The sequence below is a fragment of the Neolamprologus multifasciatus genome, chromosome 7 (genome assembly GCF_963576455.1).
Source record: "Neolamprologus multifasciatus chromosome 7, fNeoMul1.2, whole genome shotgun sequence".
Classification (NCBI taxonomy): Eukaryota; Metazoa; Chordata; class Actinopteri; order Cichliformes; family Cichlidae; genus Neolamprologus; species Neolamprologus multifasciatus.
In genome coordinates, this window is record NC_140445.1 from 5,483,627 (window position 1) to 5,507,424 (window position 23,798).

The 23,798-nt window shown below is 38.4% G+C and overlaps 2 protein-coding genes across 2 annotated transcripts; both read left to right on the forward strand.

The window, feature by feature from the left end:
* The first annotated feature begins 15,906 nt into the window (after positions 1–15,906).
* Positions 15,907–19,231, forward strand: LOC146513590 (eotaxin-like). Its single transcript, XM_085164506.1, has 3 exons — positions 15,907–16,039; positions 16,585–16,708; positions 16,836–19,231. Exons 1-3 carry the CDS (start codon positions 15,979–15,981, stop codon positions 16,924–16,926), a joined length of 276 nt encoding a protein of 91 aa, XP_085020632.1. The 5' UTR covers positions 15,907–15,978; the 3' UTR covers positions 16,927–19,231.
* A 1,721-nt stretch (positions 19,232–20,952) lies between these two features.
* On the forward strand, positions 20,953–23,329 carry LOC146513591 (C-C motif chemokine 13-like). Its single transcript, XM_085164505.1, has 3 exons — positions 20,953–21,144; positions 21,981–22,104; positions 22,541–23,329. Exons 1-3 carry the CDS (start codon positions 21,084–21,086, stop codon positions 22,632–22,634), a joined length of 279 nt encoding a protein of 92 aa, XP_085020631.1. The 5' UTR covers positions 20,953–21,083; the 3' UTR covers positions 22,635–23,329.
* Positions 23,330–23,798: the final 469 nt, after the last annotated feature.

Genomic DNA, 23,798 nt, shown 5'->3' on the forward strand with positions numbered 1-23,798 from the left:
GGGAAAGACTCTGCATGAAACATAATAAAGACAGTGCCAGAGCCCAATAGAATGGCAGTGACTCTGTGATAGACATTAAGTCCGCTTTAAAGCTGCCCAGGCTGTCTGCAATCACATATTTTAAAATGGCAAGGAAGCCTCATCCTGATAGTCTATTGTATATAATTGTATTGTTTCCAGAGGTGATAAGTAACAAAGCACAAATATTTTGGTACTGTACTTAAGTACAATTTTCAGATATCTGTTCTTTACTTGAGTAGTTTTTTTCTACTTTTTACTTGTACTCCCTGCATTTTTAAACAAATATCTGTACTTTCTGCTCCTTACATTTCAAAACAGGCACGTAAACGTTTGATTTAAAGCATTTGGGGGGAGATGCTATTTCCTCATTGCGAGCATCCAAACTTTAAACCGATTTAAGCCTGAACAGAAACACATAAAAGGCGGTCCTGTTCATTTATTAATCACCAGAGGATGTGTCATAAAAAGAGACGACGTGTGTACCAAACTCAGGGGTTAAAAGTGTGAAGGTGCTTTTTGTTGTTGTTGTTGTTGTTGCCACAACACTTAGTTCTACTGAATAAATAAATAAATATTACATAAATAAATAAAGAGAGGGATTTTTTTAAGCGTTAAGATAAGATAAGATAAGATAAGATAAGATAAGATAAGATAACCTTTATTAGTCCCACACGTGGGAAATTGGTTTCGTCACAGCAGGAAGTGGACAGTGCAAAAGTTATGAAGCAAAAATTAGAATACAATAAGAATAAATACAGTACACAATTGTACAGAATAGAATAAAATAAAATACTATATACAGTAGAATAAAATAGAATAAAATATACAATAAGATAAGAATAGAATACAAATGCTATATACAACTGAGTAAAAATACAACAATGCCAGAAAAGATTATTGCACTTAGTGTTATTGCACATTTGTGGATGTGTGTTAGGTCTTTCAAATGAACTTTTCTATCAGTGACAGCAACACACAAACTGTTTGTGTGGCGTTTGTCTCACAGTGTGTTGCTGGCTAAAGGTCCAGCTGCTCTGTTTAACAGGGAGAGAAAAAAGAGCTAAAGTCACTCAGAGATGGAGAAAGATAAGGAAGACAGGATGGGAGAGAAAGAAGAGAGCTTAGCTTTCAAGGTAAGGACTGCTCAATGGGGTTTAATAAACTGGTAATTTAAAGTCTTTATGTTTTAAATCAGATATTGGCTCTGTAGGAAACAGAAAACAAAGATTTTTTTTCTTCTGGTTCAAGCTGAATTAAAAATAGCCTAAAGTTTGTATTCCCATCTACTGATATTATTTTATCATTATGTTAATATAGCACATATAGCAAGTTCAGCCAATCCTCCAAAGAGCAACTTTTTTACTTTCTTACTTTTAGTACATTTGAGAGCCTGTACTTTTTTGCTTTTACTTGAGTAAAGACGTTGAATCAGTACTTCAGCTTTTACTGAAGAACTTTTTACTAATAGCGTTTGTACTTCTACTTAAGTACAGGATTTACAAATTTAAGTAAATAGTACAAATTTAAAGTCTTTCTCACATATAAGCTTGAATAATCAGCTCATCTTATGTCACAGACCTCAGAGGACCTTATCACTCCAGCAGAACACTTTGGTCTCAGACTGCGGGGTTAGTTGTGGTTTTTAACTTTTTTTTTTAGCTTTTATTTTCCAGCTTTCAGGCCCCTCTTCTGTGGAAGCAGCTCCCAGTTTGGATTCAGGAGACAGACACTATCTCTACCTTTAAGATTAAGCTTAAAAGTTTCCTTTTTGACAAAACATATAGTTAGGGCTGCATCAGGTCACCCTGAATCCTTCCTTAGTTGTGCTGCAATAGTTGTAGGCTGCTGGGGGATTCCCATGATGCACTGTGTCTTTATACACCACTCCGCATTTAATTATTTGTTAATACTTATCTCTGACTTTCTCTTTTCAAACTACTTTCTCAAAACCTCCGACTCGTCAGACAAAACCTCACGATTGCATGGGAACAGTTTTATCAGCAATAAAAACCACACAGTGTCTTCAGATCACATACACAACCAGTCAAGATAATAACTCTACTGAGCATCCGTTTCACACCGCAGCGAGTGATGTACCAAAACACGAGTATAGTGTAAAGATTCAAGATTATGGTAGCATTGTACTTCCCTCATTTACAGGTGATACGTGCTGTATATAGCTCCAGTCTTAGACTTCACATTCTCTCATCCTGCTTGGTTTTGAGACGCATAAGTCAAGGAAACATTATAGTAAACAATGAATTATGTAGTTTACTTTTATAAGTAAAATTATGGTCTTCTACTTTCTTTCATTTGGGTTGTTGCATATGCAAAAACAGTTTTATCACAGAGAATCAAATTTCATCATGATTATTAGAAGTGATTTGTTGTGCTAGATCTCACTCCTCCTCATCTGCCTCCTCTCTGACTGTTTCCTCCCATTCTTGGTATCAAACCTTCAGCTCACTGGAACTCGCCGGTTGCTTCATTAGCAATCAGTGTGAACGATTTTGAGTTGTCGCGTTCACGGAATGACAACAGAGCTGTAGTCGTGTTGTGTTTCCTGTTGTTACCATTGAGTGAGAATTTGTTTCGAGCTTTTTGAAAAGAATTTAAATAAGAATTGAAAATTGATTGAACTAGATGACAACAATTTGTTGTCGAGTGATTGATTCAGGGAGTTTTGGAGAATCAGAGTTTGTGTTTTAGCAATACAAAAAAAATAAATAAATAAATGCTGAACACACAGGACGAGAAAACGTGTGAAGCTGCCCTCTTTCATAAGCATCATCATCATCATCATCATAGTTTATTTATATAGCACTTTAAAAACACACAAGGCTGACCAAAGTGCTGAACAATAGAAACATAATAGATACCATAAGAATAATAAATACGATAAAATAATAAACATAGCGAGAACAATAAAATACAAGTCAGTCAACCACTGAGTCAAAAGCCAGTGAATAAAAATGCGTTTTCAATCTGGATTTAAAAACCAGCGCTGATGTCGATCGCCTAATGTGAAGAGGAAGATTATTCCGAAGCTTAGGAGCCACAATAGAGAACGCTCGGTCAAATAAGCAAACTGCAGTATGAGACATAGACCTTGTGTATATGTAAATATATCTCTGAAGGTACTCCTTTGCCACTGCAATCTAGAATCTTTAGTGTATATTGATGTTTCTTTGCATTAATTTCTGATTTTCCTGCACATTTTTGGAGATGACGACACGCCGCATGAAGCTGGAAAGGCTTGATTTACATGTCCCGACTCTGTTTTTTTAACCAGTGCTGAGCTCTGGTATTATCCTGACGTTTTATGAGTGCAATCTGATAACATGCGGTTCTCAGCACTGATAAAATTGTTTTGATGTGATTGTGCGGTGTAGCCATGAGACTCAGAGGTGAATGTAGTTGGTGTTCAAAGTGTAAAAGAATTATTTATTTTTATTTTAGTCTTGCACTCAAAGAAATAATTCATTTATATCTTGCCACGTATATTCCATCTAAACAAATCATGTTATGTTAATCTATCCTGACTGTGTTGTTTCAACACGATATATGTTTGTAGGTTTAACATTAACATTCAATTAATTTGACTTTTAGTCAATCAACATGTTTGCACCAAGTTAGTCTAATTACATTTAGTTAAATTCATGTTATATTGTGCAAACACTTCGGCACATCAAAAGTCAGTCTTGTTACATGCACTAGTAAAATATTTGTTTGTTACACCAATCTTGTTGGCAGAACAAATGTAACTTATGTCTGTAGTACATGTTGTATTCATATTACATAATGTCCAACAAAAAATGCAAAGGATTTACAGCAACTTCCAATCCACCCATCTTCTTATCCAGGCTGTGGAAGTGATAGGGCAAGAGGGACAGGGTACATCCTGGACAGGTTGCCAGTCTATCATATAGAGACAAACAACCATTTGCACTTTAACACCTTTGGGTAATTTAGAATCACCAGTTACCCTTACAACTGCATGACTTTTAACTGTGGAGGAAACCAGAGTACGCAGAGGGAACCCACTGCAAACTTGGCCAGATTGTGGATTTGAACCCAGGATCTTCTTGCTCCAAGGCAACAACGCAAACCACCATGGCATTAATCTGGCAATACAGACTTAACAAAAGTAGGAAAGCTATGCTTGATGATGCTTTATGTTTTTGTTCTTGATAAGTTAAACCATAATAAATAGTAACAACATACTATTTGTGTGGTTGTCTGCCTCTTGTAACTCCAGTGATTTTCCTGTGGTTTGACAGCTAATGTGATCTTGTGAATTTCGTGAGTCAACTCAAAAAAATGAAATTGGGTGGTTGCTACATGCACAAGATCCAAACTTGTAATTTGAGCTAAATAATTCCATGTTTCTATTGTGTAGCATCTGTCAGCCTGTATCATGTCATCTTGTTGAGATGACCTGATACAATCTAGTAAGATTTGTAACATTTGAATAAAGCACCAAATCCACACTTTTAAGCTTAAATTTCAAAACTTACATTTAACTACTGATTTTATCTACTGTTCTGATTTTATCTGTTTTGATTTTATATACTGTTTGTTGTTTGTTTGCTTGTTTTAATCAATTTTAAATCATGCTTTTTATTTGTTTTTGTTTCTAATGTCTCTGTAAAGCACTTTGAATCACCTCGTTGTTGAATTGTGCTATACAAATAAACTTGCCTTGCCTTGCCTAAGAGCGGTTAGTTGCCTGGATCCAGCCACTCTTACTAGATGGTATCATGTCATCTCAACAAGAACAAATTAAGTTGCTGAATTTCATGCAGATGCCACAAGATTTAATTACGGTCACCATAGAAACATGGAATTATTTAGTTCAAATTACAAGTTTGGATTTTGTGCATGTAGCAACCACCCAATTTCATTTTTCTTTGAGTGATTTGGTCACATTATAATAAGTGGGTAGCTTCTGAGAGAATAAATAGGCCTTAGCAAGTGTGAAAAAGTGTAAAGAACTTGAGGAAATAAGAATGAAGTCACCTAAAAGTGATCTTGTACGTCACTGAAATACAATGTTGTGTTGTTTTGTTTAACATAGAACATGTTTTTTTTCATGTGTTTTTATCTATTATCACACACACACACACACACACACACACACACACACACACACACACACACACACACACACACACACACACACAAAACTAAATAAAAAACTAAATCAAGGTGACAGAATGATCATGAAGAAAGGGTTGCAGATGCATGCACGGAAGTGATTTCGATGCACACTTGCTCCTTTACACCACTGAACACAGATAAGATCTTGTGTGCATGAAGTTACAATTACTTCACTTCACCACACACACATCTTCATTAAAATGGGGGAACGACTCATGACAAACATGTTTTTGTGGTTTTGTTTGTGCATTTATAATGCAATAGTCATTATACAGTCTAAAGCACCTCCTTATCTTATCTTTATCTTTGATGACAGGCTTTTACAATAATATAAAGAATAAACAACACATACAGTCAAAACTATTCCTTTAGCGAACAGTCAAACTGACTAGGATGTGAGTATCCAAATGTGAGGAACACTACTGAAGACTACACGTGAGGCTGAAATGAAAAGAAAATATTCAGTTGTGGAAATCAGCAAAAATGTATGAACGACTATATAGAGTCCTATAAACAGTGTAAACTGTTTGTAAACAGATAGACATGTGCTTTTTTGTAAGATGCTGTGTTCCTGTAGACTCACTCATCATTGTTAGTAATCAGTCCACGACTGTTGTGTCATCTCCATCTAATGGAGTTTTTCACATGGACGGTTTCGTGGTTGAAGCCAGCATACAGGAGAGGGAACAGCATACATCCATGGGGAATGCCAAGGTTCAGGGTGACAGTGTGTGCTTTGCAAACATGACACTCAGGGGGCATTCTTCAGTCATCCTTTCACTATGGCCAAAGTGAGTGAAACTGGCCTGTGGTCATTTAGACTACTCACATGTTTCTGCTCAGGTATGGGCTCAGTGGTTTTGGATTTGAGGCAGGAAGGCATGATTGCAGGCAGCATGGTGGTTAGCACAGTTGCCGCACAGCAAGAAGGTCCTGAGTTCAATTCCAACATCAGGCCGGGGTCTTTCTGTGTGGAGTTTGCATGTTCTCCCCGTGTTTGCGTGGGTTCCCTCCGGGTACTCCGGCTTCCTCCCACCGTCCAAAGACATGCAGCTTGTGGGGATAGGTTAATTGGATAATCCAAATTGCCACTAGGTGTGAATGTGCGAGTGAATGTGAGCGCGAATGGTTGTTTGTCCCTGTGTGTTGGCCCTGTGACAGACTGGCGACCTGTCCAGGGTGTACCCCGCCTCTCGCCCTATGACAGCTGGGATAGGCTCCAGTGCCCCCCGCGACCCTGAAAAGGCTAAGCGGAAGTAAATGGATGGATGGATGGAGGCATGATTGCTTCGGTCAGGCTGAGGTTGAATATTTCCCTGAATACCTCAGCTAGCTAGTCTGCACATGCCTCAAGTACACGTTCTGGGACACCATCAGGCCCTGATGCTTTCCAGTTTCTGACTCCACGCAGTGCACTCCTCACCTTGCTTCTGTTCGGTCTCAGCTCCAGGTGATCCGGCTCCAACTGAGCCGTGTGTCTAGTGCCAGTGTTAAAACGAGCAAAGAACACGGTTAAGGTCCTCGGCCTGCGTGTAATTTGTTGTTGCAGTGTTGCATTATTTTTATCTGTGTGAACCTCCAAGTATCTGCTTCCCCAGATCATCACTAACACATGGTCACACTGGTCAGAAACGCCTCTTGGGTTGATGCTCTTCTACAGGCGTGTCTGGCTCTCCTTCTTTGACAGTGCTGGGAGACATAGTAAACATTCCAGTGGACTACCTCTGCGACCTGAATGAGCTCTTTTCTGGGGAATTAAGCGCCTAATTAGAAGAAAAGGTTGCATAAGTCATCAAGATGCACAGCACCATGTAAGTTAGTACTTCATTATTTAGATACTTTTTAAATGAAACCGATGACAAAATGAAAGATGAATAATTTATGACCCACAGAAAACTAAAGAAAGAAGTGAGTAAACAGATTTGTACTTTCCGTCTGCATGTTTATCAGAATCCACACAGGAAAAGATCTGCTGCAAACAAACTTTCCCGTGGGCTCAGGAGCTCTATCAGCGCTACAAAACTGAAGGCAGCTGCTAGCCACCATGAAGATACATGTCTTTTAACCCATAACAACTTAATATACTATTAGTACATACTTGTTATAACATATATTATTGTGTACATCAGTCTTGCCTTTTCTTCCTGACCCTTGTGCTGCTGTAACAAGCGAATTTCCCCAATGTGGTATTAATAACATCTATATCAGTCTTTGTGTTAAAGCTCTTTTACTACATAATAATTTGATAAGCTGCTGTCTGGTTTTAGAATCTCAAAGGTGTGACGATTTGTTTGTTGTCAGTTATTGGTTATGAGCACGGGACAGTTACGTTTCATTAGATCTATTTTCACTAAAGGATCTATGAAGCGCCTTGAGGCGACATTTGTTGTGATTTGGCGCTATATAAATAAAATTGAATTGAATTGAATTAAAGGAGACTCCTTACACTGAGGGGTTTATGTCCAGTTCTTTTATGTATGATGTGACTTTTTCTCCTGCCTAATATGTTTTTATTTTCTTATAACACACATTTAAACACAGCCAAGTTCTTCCTAATGGTCAGAAAATACAAAAGTCTGAGGTAACTAGTAAACATATCTGTTTAAATAAAAGACTTTATGGCAGTTTTCTATATTTTATTCATTCTAAGTCCAAAGAAGAATTACCCAGGGTATGCTCAGTGACCATGCAGTCCTCCACCTTTTCTTAAGTCGTTTGGTTTCAAAACACCAAGATGACGACTTTGGAAATACTGACTTCAAGGCTTCCAAAACAAGACTTCACACAACGGGGAACAATGTCAGGGTATGAACTGCACATCATCCTCTGATTCTGGGCTGTATTTTATGAGTATGTTAATGACATACAGTGAAGAGGTCCAGTAATGTGCAGAGATGAGACCACCGATTGGCTCCAGCTGCCTGTCAGAACAAGCCGTTCAGGCTTGTTATGAGGGAGAAACTACCCACAGAGGCCCAAACTGTGTTATATACCAAGCTATAAATAAGCTTTTTAATGCTGTAAAGTAATGAGTCTGTGGGGATTAGCTGCCTTTTTGGAAGCCGCCTCATGTGTTGCTGAAAGTAACTGTAACTGCTTTAGGCTAGCCACTTATCAATCAAAAGGTAGTTACACCCTAAAGCTTGTTATTTCTTATTTTACATTAAAAAAGAGCCATAATTTACAAACACACTTAATTAAAGACTGAAATCTGTTGACTGATGACATCAGCTCATCAGGAAAGTTTTTCTGAGTCATTTCCTCATCAGCTTCCAGACACCAACTTTCCTCCTGCTGATCATTAGAAAGAAACCTAGAGACTAACTTTTACTTACAGTCTATGTTGCAGACATTTCCATCTAATGGCATGTTCCCAACCATCACAGCACAGTGTTACTTTATCATCAATGTTCTGCTGGAAACTTTCACTGGAACAGTTTCAAGCATGTTATCTGATCGTTGAGGTTCTCTGACTAATAGAAAATCTTTATTCAAATCAATAAAAAGCACCTTGAGGTGAACCGATGCTATTTTTTGTGCACCCGAATTGAACCAAGTGTCACATGACCAATTTTAAACATGATCAGTGCATCAAATCTGCTGGAGTTACACCGCTGAGTGAGAAACAGTTGGCACGTAAAAACATCTTGTAATTCAATATTTCTGATTCATTTGGGGTTCACATGGAAACATGAATCAAATGATGAGACAAAATAGAACAAAAAGCTGCTGCTAATATTTTACTAATATTTTATCACGGATTAATTTGCTAAACATTACAAAACATTTACAAATCAGAAAATTGCTCTTATAGTTATCCAGAGACAAAAGCTGCTTTTCTTTGTGTTAATGTGTTAAAAATAATTCATAGAAAATTTAAAAATAGTGATTTTTTTCATGTGTCATATTGCAACTACTAAAAAACCTCAAATGAATCATTGCAGTCTTGTTTCCTGTTCATTAAGTGCTTGTTATTAGCTGTATTTAAGCATTAATAGTGATTTCTTACTACAGGCTCATTCACTCAGGCTCTTTTTCAAACACATTCACACACTCTGATCCACGCATCGGGGTCGGCTCCGGGTTCAGCTTCGTCACCATGTTTGGAGTGCAAAACTATTTATAAACAAAATGAAGAAATGTTGTCAGGCAAATTTTGTGAGGTGAGAAAGTGCAGCGTTTCCTGTTTAGACGCTCGGTGGACTTGATGCTGGAACCAAAAAGTTCCTGAATCTGATAAACATGACATTAAACTTTATCACCATGCATAGACTGTGCAACTGTTGACTGATAAATCCCAGATAGCAAGGAGACATTGAACGGATGTTGATTTTCCATCTGAACCATCAGAATCGTCAGGATTGAAATGTCAACACAAAACCAATGTCGAAACAACATTGAAATAACATTGATTCACTGTTGTTCTGTCATCGTTGATTGTTGATCTATTTATAGTTGACAAGGTGACAACAATCACGTTGAAAAACCATCGATTTATGGTTGAGCGGAAATTAAAGCTGCTACCACTTGGACTATTCCATAGCACCCCCTCTCACAGTGGTACATCCCTCCAGGTAACCATTGTCTTGTACAGTAGAGCGGGACATTAGATTTACTCTCAGCGGAATTGACCGGAGAAGGCATCAGAAACCACAGAATCACTGCTAATTTCACAGAACTACAGCACATTGTCTCTAAAAACAGATTGTCATGTGAGAACATGCAGCACTGAGTCAGCTAGCAAAGGGCGCATAGTTCATGCAGTTTATATCGACACTGTACGATCAGGGCACAGGACTGCACATGAGCCCGAAATAATTGGTTTAGAGACACTGAGCAAGTCAGAGCTGCACCGAGGGGGCAAAGTGCTTTGCATGTGTAAGAACTCTGACTGCTGATGATTTGGACAATCCTCCAAATAGAGCGTTACGAGTAACCAAGAACCGAGGCTCGAGGAACCTCTGACTGATTTTTTGCTTGTGCGGATCTAAAGCTACTGATTGAAACTGAATAATGAAGCCTTTGAATTAAAATATTATGACACGCAGTCAAAGGAAACGGCGATCGCGCTCAGACTGAAACTCCGTGTGAGTCACTGTTGATCGACAGGTCACTTTTATCTTTAGTAAGAGCTATTTCTGTGCTATGATTGGTTAGAAACCTGATTGGTACTTATCACAAAGACCATGAGATAAAAGGTATTCTTTCAGCTGATTAAAAATAAAAATGTTTTCAAATATTTTGCTGATATAAAGAAAGATTAGAAAAAAAATCTATAATTAGATTAATGAGAGAAAGAGGGAAAACTGTCTGTTGATAATATTTATTATTTATTACATGATTTATAAAACACACACACAACCACACACGCGCAGAGGTAACATAAAGAAAATGCATAAATAAATATGAATAATATTATAAATACAAATAAATAAAATAAATAACAGCAGCCCATCCACGTGAGCTTTTTTCCTCACTTTGCTGAAGCAACATGTTCAACAATGATTATGTGAAACCAAAGGCCAATCCGGTCTCATGATCAAATACAAAGAAAAAACACAATAATTTCACTCTGAATTATGCTAAAAAAAAAACCCAGATATGTGTATTTGTGTTTTAAGGTTGGAGGCTTTTACTTTGAATAACCTTTAGCTTTACTTTTCAGTTAAAACTGTGTAGGTGAGACCAGAGCTGAGAATCATAGCTGTAATTTTATGCTGATCTGTGGAATTTCACACACACAAATGTGTGAAATTACAGACGCACCACGCACATGTACCCAGACCCATGCGTTGTGTTATGGGTATTATATTTGACAATTTTACAATACCCAGATATGCAGTCGTTGTGTGGATTCCTCTCTGAACCACAAGCTGCTTCCTTGTGATAAGATCAGGGGCAACAGGCTTACAATGGAACACACAAATAGCAATCTCACACAATCGTTTCTGTTTGTCGCTGTCAGCTATATCAGTCGAGATGGTATCGCGAAAGGTGCTGGGCTGTGGTTAAAAGAGTGCATTCTAATTTCTCAGATCTGCCTCTCATTTACTGGGGCTGCTAGAAGGTTAGAGACACTTTACTGCAACTTTTTACTTCATCATTGTTTCAGTTTTCTCGTAATAATGATTCACTGCTTTCTTTCAAGGAAACGCCTCCTCACAGTGCACTTCAGTCACCTCGTTGACCACTCTACTGTTTTAACCACAATTCGAGGCACTGACTTCTGTTTTACATTAAATATATACATTTAAGACTTTTCTGAAGTGGGGGGGATTGGGATGCGGGGGGGTGACATACTGTTTTTTGTGGCTCTATAATTCCAAAATTGTTACAGATAAGGAGGAAAGTGCAAACTCCTATTCAAAATTCATGGTGAAATTAGTGTATAAATGTAGTTTTTTGTTTCTGGCTTCACTTACAGCTGAACTTCAGAAAGTGGTGATGGAATATTTTTCTGGGGCGTCAACCACAAAGCAGCACGGAGGCCAGCGACAGGGTTAAGGTATTTGCTTTTTGTGTTTTACTTCAGTCTCTTCTGGTGCAGAGCAACCCAAATGATGTTTGATGCAAAAGAGAGAAAATTTGTTCCTGTGATAACAGTTGCAGTGGTTACGGTCTGACCGACTAATGCTCGTCACACCAACACATGAACAGGAACTAAAGGTTGCGGTTAAACATTTGTCTGCGCCTGTTCATCTCTGAACTGTCCTTCACTTGTGAATAAAACAGTTTTGACTGGTGTTTGTTTCTGTTTGTTTTGCACGACTTTCCCATAGCTGCTCTGTTCTGTGGAATTCATTAAATAATGCTTTCAGAAATAAATCCACACCACATGCAACCGCGTTGACTAAGGCTCAGCTGTCAGTGAAGCACCAGTAAGAGCACACGTGCATGCTGGAATATAAAAATGGATAATCTGTTTTTCACAACTGAATTCAAATCCAAAGTTGCAAAGACTTATAAAAGAGTGCACTACCCACTTTATTACGTACTGTTCAACTGCTTATTACAGTTTTTTCTGAATGCTTAAACCCTAACTGTGATTCTTATAGCACAATTTCTAAAACTATTAATACTTATAGCAAAACCACTCACTGAGTTTGCAAAACTAAAAGCACAAACACTGCTTTGCACTCAGTTTGCCATTTTGTAACACACACTTTGCAAACCTGTAGCTACAATCCACTGCACAGCACTCTTTTTGCAGAACTGTAAACACAACTCACTGCTTTACACTCAATTTCCAAATGATCAACGCACTCCTAGCAAAACTATACACATTTAAGGCCATTATTTACACTATTTTGCCAACTGTCTGGCACACTGTCACATGTGAAAACTTTTTTAGATAATTAGTTCACTTCGCAATCAGCCCAAGCACTATAATACAGGTAAGCTCTGTGTGTGGAGAACAATGGAGGGAGCAGGAAGAGTGAGAAGTAGAGGAGGCCGAGCAACAGGACGTGGAGGTGAAGAAGTAGGAAGAAGAGGACGACAAGGACAAGGAGGAGCAAGAGGAGGACGAGGAGAGGAAGAGTAAGACATAGAATTGCTGATGACATCAGAGCTACAATAGTGGACCATGTAATCAACCGTGGAATGAGCCTGAGGGAAGCTGGCCAATGGGTCCAGCCTAACTTGAGCCGCTACACTGTAGCAAGCATCATAAGGACATTTTGAAATGAGAATCGGTTAGTGCAGTCACTTTGCACTAAGATTTGTAGCACTGCCATATGCCAATGAGAAACACAACAATACCATAGATGTAAAAATACTGAAATTTTTACTTTACAGAATTGCTAGATGACCAGATGCTGGGGGCCGAGGAAGCATGTTCACTGCAGACCAAGAAACCCATATAGTCAATATGGCGATTGCAAATAATCCCATACTTGGAAATAAACACTTGTGTTTGTTTTGATGTGTGTGAATAAACACCAGTACTTGAAGTTTGGATCCCTCTATGCTTACGGATCTATGAAAAAAGTATGAGCTCAAACTGCCATAGTCTACCTTGTGCACAGAGAGAGCAAAAGCCAGATGTGTTGTTTATTCATACCATCAGTGTGTAGTTGGTGCATTGTGTGCTTATTAATATGATGGCTTGTGTTAACTGTTGGATACAAAAATGCCATTTTTACAAAGGTGTGGAGAGTTAAGCAAGGGTTATTCGCTTTTACAAGAAAACTACAATGTTTTGCTGATTGGGTGAAGAGTTTTCTTATTTGTGTGTAGAGTTTTGCAAAAATAGCCAATAGTTACAAAAAATGTGCTCAAGCCATCAGAAAAAACTGTAATACTAATCAGCCAATCGTTGGTGCATTTAGGTACGGAGCCCCGCAGGGGACATGGGAGAAAAAAAACATTAAGACAGACTTTTGCGAGATCTCGCAAGACTTTTGCGAGATCTCGCAAAACTTTTGCGAGATCTCGCAAAACTTTTGCGAGATCTCGCAAACGTTTTAGCCGCATTCTTCGGACGCTGGCTCGAAGCCGACCGGGTGGTCGAGGCACGATGTGCCGGGAAAGCGGTATTCCTCCCGGCTGTAGTAGGTCTCGACGAAGCTAATGGGAGGAATGCGGCTAAAACTTTTGCGAGATCCCGCGTTAGTTTTGCGAGATCCCGCGTTAGTCTTGCGAGATCTCGCAAAAGTTTTGCGAGATCCCGAGTTAGTCTTGCGAGATCTCGCAAAAGTCAGTCTTAATTTTTTTTTTCTCCCATGTCCCCTGCGGGGCTCCGTATTTAGGCGTGTGCACGTGGTCAAGACAATTTGACGAAAATTAAATTGGGCGTCTAAATGACAAAAGAAGGTGAATTAAGGTGGCTTTGAACGTTGGCTGTTGGTGCCAGACGGGCTGGGAGCTTCTCCACACAGCCATGTCAGAGTTCGGTCTAAATAATAGAAAAGATCTTGTAAGCGGTTCTTTGGGTAAAAATACACTTTTGATGTGAGAGGTCAGAGGAGAAAGGCCAGACTAGCTTTCGTTGCAGTTGTCACGTTTGCTTGGCTGGGAAAAAAAATCGAATCGAGCTCAAATGCTGTTTGAGGTTGTGTCAGGAAAGGCATCCTGTGTAAAATCAAATCAAACTACTAACAACTAAACTAGTTGTGGTGGCCCCTTGTGTCACGGGAGAAGCTAAAAGCAGCCTCTTCATCTTCTTTGAGCTGAGAAAAGCAATGGCAGTGATACGTCTCCTCGAGGGCAGGAGGGAATAACACAACAACTCCAGAAACTTGGTACAGGTGTTATGAAAAAGGTTTAATGGCAGCGCTCTCACAAAATAAATACCCCAAATTCAAACAACAAATGTGGGGGAGAAAGGGACAGTTAGGTTGTGCCAAAAAACACCAAAAAGACAAAACCAAAACTTAGCTGAGCTATTATCCTAAGAAAAGCAAAAACAAGAGGGAAAGACCCTAAACCTCAACTCAAAACAAGCTCTAAATTACATGGGTGGCACCAACCTACTTACCTAGTGTTTCTAACAAAAAGACTCTACGTGAGTAAGTGTATGGGGTCCCCAAACTTACCTAGTCCACTTTACTCCCACCACAATCATCAAACAAAAGAAGGACAGCAGCGAAACTTCACACATGTCCCAAACAATTCAAAGGAGGGAAGCGAGCCCGCCCCCAGCCACAGGTGAGTCTCCTTATCAAGGTGTGCACTCCTGGATTGTCCAATCAGGGTCTCCCTCCTCTAATTAGTTGGACATCCCCAGATTGACATCAGCCTGCAGTCTGCGACCTAAGGGAACGGCAAACAAAAGGAGATTGATATGTTGTCTCTGAACGCACAACATATCAAAGCATGAAGAAGATGGGCTTTGTCTGGTTAGTCTGCCTGATGGTGGATTAAGAATTTGGTTCAAATACATGAGATCCAGCCTACCTTGTCTGCTGGTGGTGGTGTCATGGGGTGTGGGATATTTTATTGGGCCTCTTAGTGACCACATCCATTACATTTTAACCACAGTTTACCCCTTGACTGATAGCTGCATCTAGCAGGATAGTTGTCGTGGTCCCAGGCTTGCCCACAAAAAACTCACAACCTTGGGTCCACACCCATGTGCCATGTCATGAAGCTCAAATCATCTGAAACTGGTTTCTTGAAGATGACAGCGCACTCACGCTACTCAAATGGCCTTCACATTCAGATGGAGAACCTTTGGGGCTTGATGGATGTGCAGCCAACAAATCTGCAGCAACTATTTGATGTCAACATGGACCAAAACCTCTGGGGAATGTTTCCAGTATCTCGCTGAACCTGAGGCATGAGTGCTTGAGTCAGTTATGAAGCCAGATTGATTCAACCTGGTGTGATCAAGGTATAGCTGATAAAGTGTCAGGAGACTCTGATGTTGGGGGGTCTGGAACCTCAGCTGTTTATCATTTCAGTTTTTAGAAATGGAAAATTTCCATTTTGCTTCCATTGCTTCTGAGTGAAGCAGGTGCCTGTGAGTACTGTAGAGTCATGTGACTCGAGAACATATGGTAGTGAAAATGGAGTGATCGTTGTTAGTTGAGTTGAATCCATGTTACATCCTTGATGTTATCTATTTCTATACTCAAGGTGGAGGAGCTGCAGAGGTGTTGCTTGATGGGTGATTTTTAATCTACACGTTTAAGTGATCTGCATCTGTGTCTCTTACACTTCCTTTTACCCAAAAAGGCAAGTCACTACGACAGATCTGTTGAGACTGCCCTACTTATGAGTGTGGCAAAGCATTAAACTTTCAGATCACTTTTTAGAACGACAGCCAGAGATCATCACAGCCAGAGTGAAGTCACCATGAAGGCCACAGTGGGACTGCTGCTTCTGCTGCTCACGGTTTATTGCTGGGCTGCTGGACGTAAGTCTGTCGGTCTGCATGTGGCTAAGGATAAATTACACCTGAGGCACTTTGATGTTTTTATTTCAATTTTTATCTAATTTAATAGTAGTCATCATAAATTGCATGACTTACAAGGTTTGCATTTGACTAAATTAACCTCAGATTAGTTATGATTTTTTGGTGTGCTGTTATTTTGAGTAAATAAATTTAAAAATGTTGTTTTTTGGCTTTGGTTATAAAATATGCATGCGTAACAAAGATGCATTTGTACCACAGACATGACATTAGGTTTTCAGATGTCACTTTAACTCATGATATGATATGATGATATGAAGATGACATGATAGACATGTGGTCTATCTCAAGGATGAGGTTTTGCACGGTGTCAACTAAGATGGATTTTGCAGGGTTAGCTTGTTATCATGAGTTGTACACTCATAACTAACATATTTTTTGTCCAGAGGCTTCTTAGCAGGTTAATCCAACCTGCTAAGATTCACATCATTTTAACATGAAGGATGCTGAGGTCACTGAATTGATGTGGCTCTTTTTCTGTCTTCCAGCTGAAGCATTGGACGACACAGCTCCTGGAGAATGCTGTTTCCATTTCTTTACAGAACGCATACCACTGAAGAACATAGTCTCTGTCACCAAGACTCACAGCGCCTGTCTGGAAAAAGCATTTGTGTATGTCACCACAATGAGTAATTCGATTAATAATAACAGTTTCTGAACACAAAACAAATCGCACGAACATTTTACTGAGACACAGCGTAATATTTTCAGTACTAACTCTTTTGTAATATCCCTGCAGGATCCATACAGCCAGAGGAAGACGCTTCTGCGTGGGCCACAGTGTCACCTGGGCTCAAAATGCTTTTAACAAAGAGCAGAGCAGTGGCTAACAATGCCCGTCAGTGTCCACGATCAAGCATAATAACAGGCTCTGTTATGTTATTCTTCACTGCCAGCATTTTTATAATGACTGTATTTTACACGACGCTTTGCAAAGCATAAATAAACCCATGTGCTCTTGATTTGCTTGCGATCCTCTCCAAGAATGTTTCAATAAAAAAAACAAAACAAGCATCTGCAGTTGTGGTCAGAAGTTTCACGTCGATGATGAGTGTATGTTGTGTCACATTAATTTGGGGACTTTTAATTATTTTATTTTTTAAACTTGTGTACTGTAAGAACATGCATGGATGTTTTTAACTTAGTGAAAGAGGTTTCATCGTGGGGAATTAAACATTAAGAAAGTTAGTGAATAGTTAACGAAGCATTAAAACCGCACAGGTCAGCCGTTTGTCCCGGGTATGAAGTGAGAAAACATTTGAAAAGTTTGTCACAACATAGACAGACAGGCACTGATGTGCTCCTACGATGAAGCCTGCCTTCCTCACAATTTTGTACAGGTGTGAAATGCCCCTCTTCTTCGTGCCGATAGAAAATCTGCAGCAGCGTTTTGCAGATGTTGAAGGACACCAGCCTTCTGAGGAAGTAGAGTCTGTGCTGACTCCTGCAAGGCTTCTCTGCCTCCCTGAGCTAGACTCTGAGTACCTTCTGCATGCACTTGAGCTCCTGCTGATCACCAACTTTAAAAACTTTCTTCCTTTGGTTCAGAAGGTCCATAACGTTACCTGTGATCCAGGGCTTGTTGTTAGCATAGCAACAACAACATCCATACAGAAGTTCATGTTGTAATAATAATGGATACTTTATTGATCCCCGTGGGAAAATTAATCTGTCTGCATTTAACCCATTCACTCAGTGAAGCAGTGTGCAGCCACTAATCAGGTGTCCAGGGAGCCATGTGTAGGGACAGTACCTTGCTCAGGGGATTCAAACCCCGACCTTCCAATTATGGGGCGACCACTCTACCTACTGAGCACAACATAGCCTGATATGGGGTCACGAGTTTTTCGCTCCTGGAACAGTACATGCTACATTTTGACTTTTTTTTTTTTTTAACCATATATTTTTGCAATTTCACCACTGGATTTTAACTGAAACAGTGAAGGGGATCAACAGATGTATAATATTAATTAAGAATTGTAGGCATTTTTATTCACAGTCCTCCATTTTCAGAGGCTTAAAGCAACTGAATAATTGAGTGAGAGCAGTTTCATGGCCAAGTGAGGCCTGTTGCTGGTAATACGTGACAAATAAGCAGTTTAATGTCTAACTTGTATTAGAGAAGACAGAAGATTTTTTAAAAAGTGGATGATTGCAGAATATTTTCCCTCACATCTTGAGGAGAAACGTGTATCATTCTCAAACTCGACAATCAAGAGAAACATTCATGAATGGGAATGCAGAGTTTACTGAAGGCAGCTGCAGTGAAAGAAGAGGATCTCAGGAAAGAAATTCTTTTTGTTGTGACTTTTATGGAGTAAATTACAAAAACGAACAGGAACGACTAGAAAAAGTGTCTTCCAGATTTATGAGACAGACCATCTGCCCATTCCCAGCATGATCCCTCAGGAGGCCAGCTTTTTTATGGTCAACCATAATAAAGCTCTAGTTATTTTAATCTGTGAACAGATTAAACAGCAATTTTATAATGACTGTATTTTCTAAGTAAACCCACGATTGTTTTGCTTTTGATGCCCTCCAGGAATCTCTCTAATACTGTGGTCAGAAATTTACATACACTCATTATGGCCAGATTGAGTGTACATAAACCACAACTATATGAACGCACGGAAATTTTGAATGAAAAGGATACGCTTTAATTGCAGTGTGTTTTTGAACAAATGACATTGCTCATTGGGCACATGTGGACTCTCACGGTCTAAAACTGAATCTTCCTGCACTCTGACAGTATAAACACTAGGGAGAGTAGATGTCCAATAGCTGACTTTTGAGATTTGTTGTGTTACGGAAAAATTCTAGTTTATCCTCACATTTAGATTTATGTGTTTAGAATCTTACTGTATGATTTTTGTATATCTGCCTGCTTAAGATGTTTGTTTTTCCCCCCCCCTCTTTATTTATAAAGTTTTGCACATGTAATTTGACATATCAGGCCCAATACAGCAAGTACCAACCGATATAAAGACATATATCAAAACAAATTAGGCCATTAAAATTCGGATGATAACAATAAAACAGAAAAAAGAAAGAAAAAAAAGGAAAAAAGGAAGAAAAACAAAAAAACAACAACCCACGCACAGAAAACAACAAAAAACAAACAAACAAAAAAATAATCATTTAAAAAAATCAACTCCCTCCCAAAACCATAACAAAAGGGAACCCTGTGGTACAAAAGTTTAGTCTGTTGTAAGTGTTTTCAATGAGTTAAAGTAAATGACAAAAGGCTGCCACATCTGTGAGAACTTATTGAATCTGTTATGTTTTGATGTGTGTGTGTGTGACCTCCTGCGTGCAGTAATAAATAGCTTGATCACAGCTCCTACCATGGTGCAGACTTTATTTACAAAGTTCCACGACAGCTGGAGCAGGAGATTCAAATGAATAAATAATATCAATAAATCTGCAGGAAGTGTGTGATGTTATCATGTCAATACGGATAAAAAATCAAATGTTTTCAGCACCTTTTTGAATCTATGCAATGAAAAACGTGATACAATAAATATGGTCCAACTCAGTACAGTGTGCATAACTGTGTTCACTGAATGTATATATGTGTGCACATATGCAACTTGTTACCATCCGAGTGACGAGTTACTGTCATTGCTGATTGTAGCGGGTGCCCACTACTGTAGAGTCATTTGGCTGGAGAATAAGTAGTAACCGTGCTGTCCAGTGTAGCGAGTGATGTATTCAAGATTTTTGTGACCAAACAATATTTACAAAAATAAATAAGAAAGTCAACTTCATAGTTAACTCAGTAAAAATAAACATAACTGAACTTAAATCAGCAGAAATTATGGTCACATGCACACAGCTATACTGACCTGGTCCTTTCTCCCACTAACACCAGAGCTCTTCTGCTATCCAAACAACTTCTCCTCTGAACTATTCCATGCAGTAGATAATAATGCTACTCTTTATTAGCTATAAAAACTAAGGTGTAGTCAATACATATCACAACAATAAATCCCTTTCTCAACAAACACAAAGTCAAATTACAAGACTTTATCAAATTACAAGAATTCTCCCCCTTCTTGACCTGGTCTCTTCCTGTGATCTCAGACTAACCCGGACGCTATAAATACGGGAATTGAAACTACATTTCCTCCTATTGTTCCCGGCACACAGGTAGGTTAGGTGAGTTCAAACTAGACAATTAACAAACTTGTCAGAGTTGATTTAAACCAAAATGTTACATTAAATAATCTGTAACAGTGCGAAACATAAACAAACCCTGGATAGTACATGTTTGCCTACTACAGAATACATATGAGATATGGCTAAATCAAAACAAGAATGTTAACTAAGAATATCCAGCTTTTAATCTGGACAAAAGGTGTTCTCAAACACTTTGTCACACAAACATTATAAAGGAGGTCATGATAGCTGGCATATTAATGATCGTGAAACTGACCTCACGGCCCATTATTAGTCAGTGGTGCTAGTTTCAGTCATTATGCAAATGTGCTAGTTATAAGGTTGGGGAAACCTGCAGTCGAGCTGAGACTAAACAAGTAATTGGATGAGCGACAAAATGTTTCTTGCACTGAAAACGCTATGTCCAGATGAACAGAATCAGCTTTGGGGGATTATAAAGAATCGTACGGCAGAAATAAACAGGCATTATGCTGTTACTCATGTCTTCTCAAACAAAATTACTTTAATTAAAAAAATTAAAAATGTGGTCATCGTTCTCAGCTGATTTGAATAGATGGAACATCCTTGATGTTATCTGTTTCCATAATCGATGTGGAGAAGCTGCAGAGGTGTTGCTTGGTGAGTGATCTTTAATCTGCATGTTTAAGTGGTGGTGTGTCTCTTACACTTCCTTTTACCCAAAAAGGCAACTCACTATAATAGATCTGTTAAGACTGCCCTTTGTATCAGCGTGACAAAGCATTAAGTATTCAGTTAACTTTCTAGAGCGACAGCCGAAGGACATCATCACATCCAGAGTGAAATCAACATGAAGGCCACAGTGGGACTGCTGCTTCTGCTGCTCACGGTTTATTACTGCGATGCTACACGTAAGTCTGTCAGTCTGCTTTTAACTGGGGATAAATGCCCTCTTGAATGTTTTTATTAGATTTTTATCTCATTTTATTAGTAATCATCACGACTTAAATGAGTTACAAGTTTAAAACTTTTACTGATTACTGTGAATGAACTTCACATTACGTGGGTGAGGTTATTACAAAACTTCAAAAGGGCGATGCGTTATTTTAAAAATTCATTTTAAAATGTTTTGAGTTTGATGACAAAACACGTTAAAATGTTACGAAGACAAACTTTTGCTTTTATCACATACATGACGTGAGGTTATGTATGTGTTTACTTTATGACCGTTTGATCCAGATAATAAAAATAAGCTGTGGCGTGTTTAGAAACGAGGTGATAGTTTGAACTGAACAACAGGTCGAAAGATAATAATCAGAGGAAGAAAGACTTTATTTTTGTTCTAAAGAAAGCATGCTTCCTTTGTTCATATTTCTGACATATATTATATGTACAACACTACTGGGTCACTAACAAATTACACATATAGCTCAGCCATGCAAGCCATGCCATGAAGCTCCCAGCACACGGTTTTTGGGCTGATGTTAATGCCAGAGGAGGTCCCCCCATCTATAACTACATGTTCTGCTGAGTTTCTGTGGTTGTGGTTACAGTTAAGAGTTACAGTACTATTGTCCATATACATCAGACGTTTACAGTGTATATAATAAAGGACCTCAGCGCTCTGACAGTGTTAATGTCACTGCCTTTCTATTTAAAGACTGAGTCCCAGGCTGAGTGCTCAACACCTTTGACACATGCTGCTATTAAACTGAATTTATTACTGTCTTTTTATTTTTTCTTTCAGCTGAAGGATTGCTTCTGATGTCTCCTGGACAATGCTGTTTCAAATTCTTTACTGCAAGGATACCACTGAAGAAAATAGTCTCTGTCATCAAGACTCACAGCGCCTGTCTGGAAAAAGCATTTGTGTATGTCACCACAATGAGTAATTACAGTAATCCTAATTTCTGAACACAAAACAGTGTGCATGCTTTTTTAAGGTCTTCTCTCACTGTCCCTCTTCACCTGTTTTTCTTTCCCTTCTTTCCCTAATAATAATAATAATAATAATAATAATAATAATAATTTTATTATTAAGATCTATCAAGTGGAGCAATTTGGCAAAGCCATGACCAAAAATAAATGGAAAAATAAATCAGTTGGGCGTCTTTCTTGGCCTTCAGACAATAATCCCGGTTGCTAAAGTACCGGATGGGACAGGCAAAAAAAGAAGAAGAAGAAGAAAACCCGAAAAAAAAAAAAAACACCAACTGCAACAAAAACAAAAAAAAACCTCAGAATCCATAAACACGCGAGGCACAGCGTGGTATCTTCTGTCCTAACTCTTTTGTAATCTTCCTGCAGGATCGGTACAGCCATGGGGAAGCACATCTGTGTGAGCCAGAGCGTCACCTGGGCTCAAGAAGCTTTTAAGCAAAAGCAGATCGGTGATAAATGAATACTCTTCAGAGTTCATGATCAGCCATAATAAAGCTGTTATGTTAACCCATGCTAACAGCAATTTTATAATGACTGTATTTTACAAAATGTTTTGTGTATATATATTAAAACAAAAAACAAAAAACAACCCACGCACTCATGTTTTTTCAATAAAAATGTTTGGCTTTGAATCGGGCGTTTATTTTTTTTTGTTTTATTTTGTTTTTTGTTTTTTAACGAGAAATTTCCACACTTCATCTTTTCCCTGCCAAAAAAAAATCCAGTAGCCTATCATACTGGTAGCGGACACAGGGCCTTCTGATTAGGAGTGAGGCCGAAAACATCGGTTGTTTCGTGTAACCTGAACATGAACTCTCGTGTTCTGATGAGTTTCTGCAGCAGCGCTCAACACGTTGACATGAACTGCGTTTCAGCTTACAGCTATTAAAACTGAACTTCCAGACGTTTCGATGTGTGCTAGAGAAGTTTAAGATAGCTGCGGTTATAAATTTCTGGGTCCATATCAACAATTTTTTTTTAAATTTTTTAGTGTTCTTTGTTTGTTTGTGTTTTAATAATTTCATTAAATTGTTCGAGGAAAGAAAAATATCTAGTATAAAATTTTTAAAGGCTTTCAGATTAAATTTTGAACATTTCGTCAGCACCAAATTCATATGATTGAACAGATAAATATTGACTAATCACATTAAAATATGCCATCTTATTTGCTGATATGTCGATATCGGCCAGCAGGGCTAATATCAGCCCATAATAATAATTTAAAAAAAATAAAAAAATAAAAAAATAATAATTATATATATATATATATATATATATATATATATATATATATATATATATATAATTATTATTTATATATATATTATTTATTTATATATATATATATATATATCTTTGCATGAACTGCAGTTTAGTAACCAGTCACCTCAGCGGCTCTTCCTGCTTTTACTGCTTTTAATTTATCTGCCTGAGAGAGTTTCATCAGCGGTGATATTTCCTTTCTTGAACATGAGTTGCCCCCTGCTGGCTGCTAAAAGAATGCGACTTCAACCATTTTTAAAGGTGACAAAAGAAATCTGACAGATTGCGAGATGCATGGCGCTGTATTAATAAAATTGAATTTAACCCGAGGAATGAAAGGTGAATGAAACTTCACGTGTTT

Bases quoted from the DNA above. Each gene is read 5' to 3' on its own strand.
- LOC146513590 (XM_085164506.1), top strand. From the start codon at position 15,979: ATGAAGGCCACAGTGGGACTGCTGCTTCTGCTGCTCACGGTTTATTGC. The intron at 16,040-16,584 runs GTAAGTCTGTCG...TCTGTCTTCCAG, and splicing joins TTATTGCTGGGCTGCTGGAC to CTGAAGCATTGGACGACACA. The intron at 16,709-16,835 runs GTATGTCACCAC...ATATCCCTGCAG, and splicing joins TGTCTGGAAAAAGCATTTGT to GATCCATACAGCCAGAGGAA.
- LOC146513591 (XM_085164505.1), top strand. From the start codon at position 21,084: ATGAAGGCCACAGTGGGACTGCTGCTTCTGCTGCTCACGGTTTATTAC. The intron at 21,145-21,980 runs GTAAGTCTGTCA...TTTTTCTTTCAG, and splicing joins TTATTACTGCGATGCTACAC to CTGAAGGATTGCTTCTGATG. The intron at 22,105-22,540 runs GTATGTCACCAC...ATCTTCCTGCAG, and splicing joins TGTCTGGAAAAAGCATTTGT to GATCGGTACAGCCATGGGGA.